Source organism: Larimichthys crocea, chromosome VIII, assembly GCF_000972845.2.
Source record: "Larimichthys crocea isolate SSNF chromosome VIII, L_crocea_2.0, whole genome shotgun sequence".
Lineage (NCBI taxonomy): Eukaryota > Metazoa > Chordata > Actinopteri > Sciaenidae > Larimichthys > Larimichthys crocea.
In genome coordinates, this window is record NC_040018.1 from 32,494,337 (window position 1) to 32,505,978 (window position 11,642).

At 42.5% G+C, this 11,642-nt stretch overlaps 1 protein-coding gene across 7 annotated transcripts in view; it reads left to right on the forward strand.

Annotated features, from left to right (window-relative positions):
* The first annotated feature begins 632 nt into the window (after nucleotides 1–632).
* plekhg4 (pleckstrin homology domain containing, family G (with RhoGef domain) member 4) overlaps nucleotides 633–11,642 on the forward strand; it is a 40,320-nt gene continuing 29,310 nt past the window's right edge. The window contains exons 1-3 of one of the 7 annotated variants that reach the window (XM_027281192.1): nucleotides 1,438–1,524; nucleotides 1,795–1,863; nucleotides 5,559–5,604. Coding sequence is in view for 4 of the 7 variants with exons in the window: in XM_027281195.1 (XP_027136996.1) it covers nucleotides 797–889; nucleotides 1,795–1,863 (162 nt within the window). In the remaining 3 variants the exon portion in view is untranslated. Of the gene's footprint in view, nucleotides 890–1,437; nucleotides 1,525–1,741; nucleotides 1,864–5,558; nucleotides 5,605–10,718; nucleotides 10,793–11,642 lie in introns of those variants that run through there. The other 6 variants (XM_027281195.1, XM_027281187.1, XM_027281188.1 and 3 more) reach the window with 6 other exon arrangements.

Genomic DNA, 11,642 nt, shown 5'->3' on the forward strand with positions numbered 1-11,642 from the left:
GGGCTAAAACAACGAGCCTAACAAGGCAGCTATAGACAGACTGAGCTAACCGACTGACTAGAGAGCTACGCAGTTATACAGACTGAGCCTAAACAGATTGGCTAACAAGCTGGCTAACAGTCTGAGTTACAGCAGCTAACAGACTGAGCTAACAGCTGAGTTAAGCAGATTGCAGCCTAACAGATAGTGTTATCTGCGTTATATTTGTGGTTCCTGATTTTTCCTAACAGCAGCTAACAGACTGCAGCCTCTAACAGCTGAGGGTAACAGACTGAGCTAACAGACGAGCTAACAGCAGTTAGGTCACAGACTGAGCCTAACCGCATTGAGCTCACGGAATGATCTAACAGACTGAGCTACAGTTGAGTTAACAGCGCTAAACAGACTGCAGCTAAAGACTGCTGTTAACCGATTGCAGCTCAACAGACTGAGCTAAACAGGACTGAGCTAACAGTCTGAGCTAACAGCAGCTAACAGACTGAGCTAACAGACTGAGGTAACAGACTGAGCTAACAGCAGCTAACAAACTGAGCTAACAGACTGAGCTAACAGCAGCTAACAGACTGAGCTAACAGACTGAGCTAACAGCAGCTAACAGACTGAGCTAACAGACTGAGCTAACAGACTGAGCTAACAGTCTGAGCTAACAGTCTGAGCTAACAGTCTGAGCTAACAGCTACAGTTGTAAACAGACTTGGTGTGTACATGTTGTGAGTTGTACAGACAGCACTGCGATTGGCAGTGATTGGAGCTGACCTATGACCTCATTAAATATTCAGCAGTTACATGAAAGAGGATGCTCGAGCTCCTTGAAGCTGCACTCAGGTTCAAGGATCGGTTTAGGGAGTCCTCCAGGGAGCCCTCAAAGGCCTGGATTCAAGGATTCAAGGTCAGGGTAGGGGAGATAGGAGAGAGGAGACTGGAGAGGTGAGACAGGAAAGAGGAGACAGGAGACCGGAGAGAGGAGATAGGGGTGACAGGAGAGAGGAGACAGGAGAGAGGAGAGGGGAGACAGGAGAGAGGAGACGGGAGAGAGGAGAGAGGAGACGGGAGAGAGGAAAGGGGAGACAGGAGAGGGGAGACGGGAGAGAGAAGACTGGAGAGAGGAAAGGGGAGACAGGAGAGAGGAGAGGGGAGACGGGAGAGAGGAGAGGGGAGACAGGAGAGAGGAGACGGGAGAGAGGAGAGAGGAGACGGGAAAGGGGAGACAGGAGAGGGGAGACGGGAGAGAGGACACCGGAGAGAGGAAAGGGGAGACCGGAGAGAGGAAAGGGGAGACGGGAGAGAGGAGACGGGAGAGAGGAGACTGGGGTGACGGGAGAGAGGAGATCGGAGAGAGGAGAGGGGAGACAGGAGAGAGGAGACGGAGAGAGGAGAGGGGAGACGGGAGAGAGGAGACGGAGAGAGGAGAGGGGAGACGGGAGAGAGGAGACTGGAGAGAGGAAAGGGGAGACAGGAGAGGGGAGCGGGGAGACACAGATGATTGTTAGATTGTGAAATCTTACAAACTGAAACCAGGATCAGGTCAGTCCACAGGTTGTTGTTTGGTTGTTGTTTGGTTGTTGTTTGGTTGTTTTAATGTTTGGTTGTTGTTTGGTTGTTTTTAATGTTTGGTTGTTGTTTGGTTGTTTTTAATGTTTGGTTGTTGTTTGGTTGTTGTTTGGTTGTTTTAATGTTTGGTTGTTGTTTGGTTGGTTTGAATGTTTGGTTGTTGTTTGGTTGTTTTAATGTTTGGTTGTTGCTTGGTTGGTTTTAGGTTGGTTTAATGTTTGGTTGTTGTTTGGTTGGTTTCAGGTTGCTTTAATGTTTGTTCATCAGAAGAGTGAAATCATGGAGCAGTGTGGAGAACGCTGTGATATAAAGGTAAGAATCAATAATCAAACAAACTGATCAGACGTTTATTTGATCATCGGTGTGAATCATCGTCTGACTGTGAGCTGCAGTGTTTACACCACAGAAGAAGAACGATGGTACATTTATTTTGAAATGTTCTGTTTCCTGTCAGGTTTAAACTGGAAAACACCTAAATGATTTATCTGTGAGTTAACTGATGAACAACAGCTGAGCACACCAACACACACACACTCACACACTGCTTATTATTCATTAGCCTGATTCATGTGTCCTCTGAGACCACTAAAGACCCTCTGAGGTCAAAGGTCGTGATGTGAGGGGACCGCCTGCCACTAAGTTAACTAGATACCACAACACACACACACTGTGACACACACACACACACACACACACACACACACACACACACTGTGAGACACACACACACACACACTGTGACACACACACACACACACTGTGACACAAATCTTTTCAATTTGTCCACAAGCAACTGTTAAAACTGAACATATGTTTATGTACTGAACGTGTTTGTGTGTGTGTTTATATACTGAACGTGTTTGTGTGTGTGTTTATATACTGAACGTGTGTGTGTGTGTGTTTATATACTGAACATGTTTGTGTTTGTTTATATACTGAACATGTTTGTGTGTGTGTTTATATACTGAACGTGTTTGTGTGTGTTTATATACTGAACGTGTTTGTGTTTGTTTATATACTGAACATGTTTGTGTGTGTGTTTATATACTGAACGTGTGTCTGTGTGTTTATATACTGAACGTGTGTCTGTGTGTTTATATACTGAACGTGTTTGTGTGTGTTTATATACTGAACATGTTTGTGTGTTTATATACTGAACGTGTTTGTGTGTGTTTATATACTGAACTTGTGTGTGTTTTTATACTGAACGTGTTTGTGTGTGTGTGTTTATATACTGAACGTGTTTGTGTGTGTGTTTATATACTGAACGTGTTTGTGTGTGTTTTTATACTGAACGTGTGTGTGTGTGTGTGTTTATATAATGAACGTGTTTGTGTGTTTATATACTGAACGTGTGTGTTTATATACTGAACGTGTGTGTGTTTATATACTGAACGTGTGTGTGTGTGTGTGTTTATATACTGAACGTGTTTGTGTGTGTTTATATACTGAACGTGTGTGTGTTTATATACTGCACGTGTTTGTGTGTGTGTGTTTACATACTGAACGTGTGTGTTTATATACTGAACATGTGTGTTTATATACTGAACGTGTTTGTGTGTGTTTATAAACTGAACGTGTGTGTGTGTGTTTATATACTGAACGTGTTTGTGTGTGTTTATATACTGCACGTGTGTGTGTTTGTGTGTGTTTATATACTGCACGTGTTTGAGTGTGTGTGTGTGTGTGTTTATATACTGATCGTGTGTGTGTGTGTTTATATACTGAACGTGTGTGTGTGTGTGTGTGTGTTTATATACTGAATGTGTTTGTGTGTGTTTATATACTGAACGTGTGTGTTTATATACTGAACGTGTGTGTGTGTGTGTTTATATACTGAACATGTGTTTATATACTGAACTTGTGTTTGTGTGTTTATATACTGAATGTGTGTGTGTGTGTGTGTTTATATACTGAACACATGTGTTTATATACTGAACGTGTGTGTGTTTATATACTGAATGTGTGTGTGTGTGTGTGTGTGTGTGTGTTTATATACTGTACATGTGTGTGTGTATGTGTTTATATACTGAACGTGTGTGTGTGTTTCTATAGTGAAAGTGTGTGTTTATATACTGAACACGTGTGTTTATATACTGAACAAGTGTGTGTGTGTTTATATACTGAACACGTGTTTATATACTGAACATGTGTGTTAAAATACTGAACGTCTGTGTGTTTATATACTGAACACGTGTGTGTGTGTGTATATACTGAACGTGTTTGTGTGTGTTTATATACTGAACACGTTTGTCTGTGTGTGTGTATATACTGAACGTGTTTGTGTGTGTTTATATACTGAACACGTGTGTGTGTGTGTTTATATACTGAACACGTGTGTGTGTGTTTATATACTGAACGTGTTTGTGTGTATTTATGTACTGAACGTGTTTGTGTGTGTTTATATACTGAACGTGTTTGTGTGTGTTTATATACTGAACGTGTTTGTGTGTGTTTATATACTGAACGTGTTTGTGTGTGTTTATATACTGAACACGTGTGTTTATATACTGAACATGTTTGTGTGTGTTTATATATTGAACATGTGTGTTTATATACTGAACACGTGTGTTTATATACTGAACGTGTTTTTGTGTATTTATGTACTGAACGTTTTTGTGTGTATTTATATACTGAATGTGTTTGTGTGTGTTTATATACTGAACATGTGTGTTTATATACTGAACACGTGTTTGTGTGTGTTTATATACTGAATGTGTTTGTGTGTGTTTATGTACTGAACGTGTTTGTGTGTGTTTATATACTGAACGTGTTTGTATGTGTTTATGTACTGAACGTGTTTATGTGTGTCTATATACTGAACGTGTTTATGTGTGTTTATATACTGAACGTGTGTGTGTGTGTCTATATACTGAACCCGTGTGTTTATGTACTGAACGTGTTTGTGTGTGTTTATATACTGAACCCGTGTGTTTATGTACTGAACGTGTGTGTGTGTGTGTTTATATACTGAACCCGTGTGTTTATATACTGAACACGTGTGTTTATATACTGAACACATGTGTTTATATACTGAACGTGTTTGTGTGTGTTTATATACTGAACATGTTTGTGTGTGTTTATATACTGAACGTGTTTATGTGTGTCTATATACTGAACACGTGTGTATATACTGAACGTGTTTGTGTGTGTTTATATACTGAACGTGTTTATGTGTGTCTATATACTGAACACGTGTGTTTATATACTGAACGTGTTTGTGTGTGTTTATATACTGAACACGTGTGTTTATATACTGATCACATGTGTTTATATACTCAACGTGTTTGTGTGTGTTTATATACCGAACATGTTTGTGTGTGTTTATATACTGAACGTGTTTATGTGTGTCTATATACTGAACACATGTGTTTATATACTGAACGTGTTTGTGTGTGTTTATATACTGAACATGTTTATGTGTGTTTATATACTGAACGTGTTTATGTGTGTCTATATACTGAACACGTGTGTTTATATACTGAACATGTTTGCGTGTGTTTATATACTGAACGTGTTTGTGTGTCTATATACTGAACACGTGTGTTTATATACTGAACGTGTTTGTGTATGTTTGTATACTGAACACGTGAGTTTATATACTGAACACATGTTTATATACTGAACACATGTTTATATACTGAACATGTGTGTTTATATACTTAACATGTGTGTTTATATACTGAACGTGTTTGTCTGTGTTTATATACTGAACACGTGTGTTTATATACTGAACGTGTTTGTGTGTGTTTATATACTGAACACGTGTGTTTATATGTGTAGAAAATACATATGCCCAGTCTGACCCCAGTGTTGTTGTCTTTGATCATCACTGAGTCGATCGATGTCGATGCTTTTGTTTTTATTCTGTCAGCTGATTTATCTGTTAAAAATCCTGGAAAACCTTGAAAATAAAGTCTTTGTTTAAAGGTCCTTGAAATTTAACTGAATCTGATGAGGCTGTCTGATAATTTGATCATCACGTCATTATAATTAAATCTCGACAGGAAGCAGCTGAGCAGCAGCCATATTGGTGAGGTCAGGATCTGTGAGGTAAACACACACACACACACACACACACACACTGTTTCATCATTTGGAATACACACATAAATACATACAAACAATCATATTATATATATGACCTATAATCACATGGTTATCAGAGCTCTCAGCAGCAGCTGTCTCTGTGATATTTAAAGATTTGATTCACCAACTGAAGAATGTTCTTTAAACTGCTGCCAAGTGTGTGTTTGTCTGCGTTTCTGTGTGTGTGTGTTTCTGTGTGTGTGTGTGTGTTTCTGTGTGTGTGTGTGTGTGAACTCAGAGAATCTGATTGGCTTAGAGCTCTGTGGGTGGAGCTGTCTGAGCCTGCAGCTTCTCTATGAACACATTCAGACTGCTGCTGCTCTACTGACTGTCTGTGCTCTACTGACTGTCTGTGCTCTACTGACTGTTTGAGCTCTACTGAGCTCTACTGACTGTCTGTGCTCTACTGAGCTCTACTGACTGTCTGTGTTCTACTGGCTGTCTGTGCTCTACTGACTGTCTGTGCTCTACTGAGCTCTACTAACTGTCTGAGCTCTACTGACTGTGTCTGTGCTCTACTGACTGTCTGTGCTCTACTGATCCTGTCTGTGCTCTACTAACTGTCTGAGCTCTACTAACTGTCTGTGCTCTACTGACTGTCTGAGCTCTACTGACTGTCTGTGCTCTACTGACCCTGTCTGAGCTCTACTGACTGTGTCTGTACTCTACTGACTGTCTGAGCTCTACTGACTGTCTGAGCTCTACTGACTGTCTGTACTCTACTGACTGTCTGAGCTCTACTGACTGTCTGAGCTCTACTGACTGTCTGAGCTCTACTGACTGTCTGTACTCTACTGACTGTCTGAGCTCTACTGACTGTCTGAGCTCTACTGACTGTCTGAGCTCTACTGACTGTCTGTACTCTACTGACTGTCTGAGCTCTACTGACTGTCTGAGCTCTACTGACTGTCTGAGCTCTACTGACTGTCTGTACTCTACTGACTGTCTGAGCTCTACTGACTGTCTGAGCTCTACTGAGCTCTACTGACTGTCTGTACTCTACTGACCCTGTCTGTACTCTACTGACTGTCTTGAGCTCTACTGACCCTGTCTGTGCTCTACTGGATTTATCTGGATTACTGGTTCTGTCTGGACTCTAGTGGCTTTATCTGGACTTTACTGGTTCTGTCTGGACTCTAGTGGATTTATCTGGACTACCGGTTCTGTCTGGACTCTATTGGATTTATCTGGACTCTACTGGTTTTGTCTGGACCCCGATTGGATCTGTGGACTGGTGGTTCTGGCTGGAGCTGGTTGTTGGATCAGTGTTCAGAGTCGTCCTTCACACAGTGAGTGTTTCTGTCTGCAGATGGTGAAATCATCTCTGGGTTCAATTGTGTTCAGAATCAGAGACCAGTTCCACTGTTCTGGTGTTGGTCAGTGTTTGATGTGTCTCAGTTGAAACAGAGTCTTTAAATAAAAAGTCTGTCACTTCTTAAGCAGCAGAAACAGTTTGTGTAGATTCAGGTCATCTGACATCACATTACATTACATTACATTACATTACATTACATTACATCACATTACATTACATTCCATAACATTACATCACATTACATCACATTACATTACATTCCATAACATTACATCACATTACATTACATTACATCACATTACATTACATTGCATTGCATTACATTACATTACATTACATTACATTGCATTGCATTGCATTGCATTGCATTACATTACATTACATTACATTTAGCAGACGCTTTTTAGCCAAAGCGACTTACAGAGGAGGACATAAGCTGAGAAAGGTGTAAAGGACACAGAGTAGTTGTTAGTGTTGTTAGTTTTGTTAGGCAGGTTAGTCAGTACTCTGATGGACTGGGTCAGTACTCTGGGTCAGTACTCTGTCAGCACTGGGTCAGTATTCTGGGTCAGTACTCTGTCAGCCCTCTGTCAGCACTGGGTCAGTACTCTGTCAGCACTCTGTCAGCACTGGGTCAGTACTCTGGGTCAGTTCTGGGTTAGTACTCTGTCAGCACTGGGTCAGTACTCTGGGTCAGCACTGGGTCAGTACTGGGTCAGCACTCTGTCAGTACTAGGTCAGTACTCTGTCAGCACTGGGTCGGTACTCTGGGTCAGCACTCTGTCAGTACTGGGTCAGTACTCTGGGTCAGCTCTGGGTTAGTACTCTGTCAGTACTGGGTCAGTACTCTGGGTCAGCACTGGGTCAGCACTCTGTCAGTACTGGGTCAGTACTCTGGGTCAGCACTCTGTCAGTACTGGGTCAGTACTCTGGGTCAGCTCTGGGTTAGTACTCTGTCAGTACTGGGTCAGCACTCTGTCAGTACTAGGTCAGTACTCTGGGTCAGTACTCTGTCAGCACTGGGTCAGTACTCTGTCAGCACTCTGTCAGCACTGGGTCAGTACTCTGTCAGCACTCTGTCAGCACTGGGTCAGTACTCTGTCAGCACTCTGTCAGTACTGGGTCAGTACTCTGGGTCAGCACTCTGTCAGTACTGGGTCAGTACTCTGGGTCAGCTCTGGGTCAGTACTCTGTCAGCACTGGGTCAGTACTCTGTCAGCACTCTGTCAGCACTGGGTCAGTACTCTGTCAGCACTCTGTCAGTACTGGGTCAGTACTCTGGGTCAGCACTCTGTCAGTACTGGGTCAGTACTCTGGGTCAGCTCTGGGTCAGTACTCTGTCAGCACTGGGTCAGTACTCTGTCAGCACTCTGTCAGCACTGGGTCAGTACTCTGTCAGCACTCTGTCAGTACTGGGTCAGTACTCTGGGTCAGCACTCTGTCAGTACTGGGTCAGTACTCTGGGTCAGCTCTGGGTCAGTACTCTGTCAGCACTGGGTCAGTACTCTGTCAGCACTCTGTCAGCACTGGGTCAGTACTCTGTCAGCACTCTGTCAGTACTGGGTCAGTACTCTGGGTCAGCACTCTGTCAGTACTGGGTCAGTACTCTGGGTCAGCTCTGGGTCAGTACTCTGTCAGCACTGGGTCAGTACTCTGGGTCAGCACTCTGTCAGCACTGGGTCAGTACTCTGTCAGCACTCTGTCAGTACTGGGTCAGTACTCTGGGTCAGCACTCTGTCAGTACTGGGTCAGTACTCTGGGTCAGCTCTGGGTCAGTACTCTGTCAGCACTGGGTCAGTACTCTGTCAGCACTCTGTCAGCACTGGGTCAGTACTCTGTCAGCACTCTGTCAGTACTGGGTCAGTACTCTGGGTCAGCTCTGGGTCAGTACTCTGTCAGCACTGGGTCAGTACTCTGTCAGCACTCTGTCAGCACTGGGTCAGTACTCTGTCAGCACTCTGTCAGTACTGGGTCAGTACTCTGGGTCAGCTCTGGGTCAGTACTCTGTCAGCACTGGGTCAGTACTCTGTCAGCACTCTGTCAGTACTGGGTCAGTACTCTGTGTCAGCACTCTGTCAGTACTGGGTCAGTACTCTGGGTCAGCTCTGGGTTAGTACTCTGTCAGCACTGGGTCAGTACTCTGGGTCAGCTCTGGGTTAGTACTCCGTCAGCACTGGGTCAGTACTCTGGGTCAGCACTCTGTCAGTACTGGGTCAGTACTCTGGGTCAGCACTGGGTTAGTACTCTGTCAGCACTGGGTCAGTACTCTGGGTCAGCTCTGGGTCAGCACTCTGTCAGTACTAGGTCAGTACTCTGGGTCAGCTCTGGGTCAGCTCTGGGTCAGCACTCTGTCAGTACCGGGTCAGTCTTAATCAGCGTGTTCTGGTGGGTCGTGGTGGTTGTGTTCTGCAGTGAACAGGAAGAAAATGTGTTTGTATGCTCCTCAGTGAGGTTCATGAGCCTGGAGGAGTCTTTGAACATAATTCCCTGCTCCTGGAATTCCTGGAATGTCAGTGGGTTTGGAAGGAGGTGTTTATGAAGGACAGGTAGAGGTTAGTGAAACAGAGAAACGTTAGAGAAATGTTAGAGAAACGTTAGTGAAACGTTAGAGAAACGTTAGTGAAACAGAAACGTTAGTGAAACAGAGAAACGTTAGGGAAACGTTAGAGAAACGTTAGTGAAACAGAGAAACGTTAGAGAAACGTTAGTGAAACAGAGAAACGTTAGTGAAATGTTAGTGAAACAGAGAAACGTTAGAGAAATGTTAGTGAAACCTTAGACAAATGTTAGTGAAATGTTAGGGAAACATTAGAGAAATGTTAGAGAAACGTTAGAGAAATGTTAGAGAAACGTTAGTGAAATGTTAAGGAAACGTTAGTGAAATGTTAAGGAAACGTTAGTGAAATGTTAGTGAAACGTTAGGGAAATGTTAGTGAAACCTTAGACAAACGTTAGTGAAATGTTAGTGAAATGTTAAGGAAACGTCAGAGATATGTTAGAGAAACGTTAGGGAAACGTTAGAGAAATGTTAGAGAAACGTTAGGGAAATGTTAGTGAAACGTTAGAGAAACGTTAGTGAAATGTTAGAGAAACGTTAGTGAAATGTTAGTGAAACATTAGGGGAATGTTAATGAAACATTAGACAAACGTTAATGAAATGTTAGTGAAATGTTAAGGAAATGTTAGAGAAATGTTAAGGAAATGTTAGTGAAACGTTAGTGAAATATTAGAGAAACGTTAGGGAAATGTTAGTGAAACGTTAGGGAAATTTTAGTGAAATGTTAGTGAAACGTTAGACAAACGTTAGGGAAATTTTAGTGAAATGTTAGGGAAATGTTAGACAAACGTTACTGAAATGTTAGGGAAACGTTAGAGAAATGTTAGAGAAACATTAGAGAAATGTTAGTGAAACATTAGAGAAATATTAGTGAAACATTAGAGAAATGTTCGAGAAATGTTAGGGAAATTTTAGTGAAATGTTAGGGAAACGTTAGAGAAATGTTAGAGAAACATTAGAGAAATGTTAGTGAAACATTAGAGAAATATTAGTGAAACATTAGAGAAATGTTAGTGAAACGTTAGTGAAATGTTAGTGAAACGTTAGATTAATGAATGTAGTGAACTGTCTAAACATTTTTGATTCACCTGTAAGACAGAAGTCTGCCAGCAGAGAGAGACAGAGAGGAGGGGGGAGGGGAGGGGAGGGGCGGGGCCAGAGAAGAGTGAGCGTCTGGTGGGCGGGGCTTAACATGTGACAGGGTTCGCTGTAGTGAGAGTGAGAGTCAAATGTGAACAGAGAGAGAGACATGGTGTCAGAGAGGAACACACTACAGAATGGTAAGAACACACAGACACACACACACACACATACATACACACACACACACACACACACAGAGACACACACACACAAATGCATACATACACACACACACACACAGACATACACAGACATACACACACACATACATACACACAGACATACACACACACACATACATACACACATACACACACACACACACACACACAGACACACACACACAAATGCATACATACACACACACACACACACATACACAGACATACACACACACATACATACACACAGACATACACACACACACATACATACACACACACACACACACACACACACACAGACACACACACAAATGCATACATACACAAACACACACACACACACAAACTGTAGCATGTACAGTGTGTGTGTGTGAAGCCAGGTTTTTGGGTGGGGGAGGGGTCTGCAGGGGTGTCAGGTTACCACTAAGGTGATCCTTAAACGTTTATATGGGAGGTGTGTGTGTGTGTGTGTGTGTGTGTGTGTGTGTGAGTGTGGTAACATAGTTTGTGTTCAGTCGATCAGACTCATCTGTAATCTGTAGATCTGATACAACACACCATGATAAGACTGACTGTGTGTGTGTGTGTGTGTGTGTGTGTGTGTTTACAAACATTGTTTCAATGTTTATCAGACGTTTAGTTTCTGACTCTAGATCAGATGATCTGTCTGTCTGCCTGTCTGTCTGTCTGTCTGTCTGTCTGTAACTAACTGTCTGTCTGTCTGCCTGTCTGTCTGTCTGACTGTCTGTCTGTAACTAACTGCCTGTCTGTCTGTCTGTCTGTAACTGTCTGTCTGTAACTAACTGTCTGTCTGTCTGTCTGT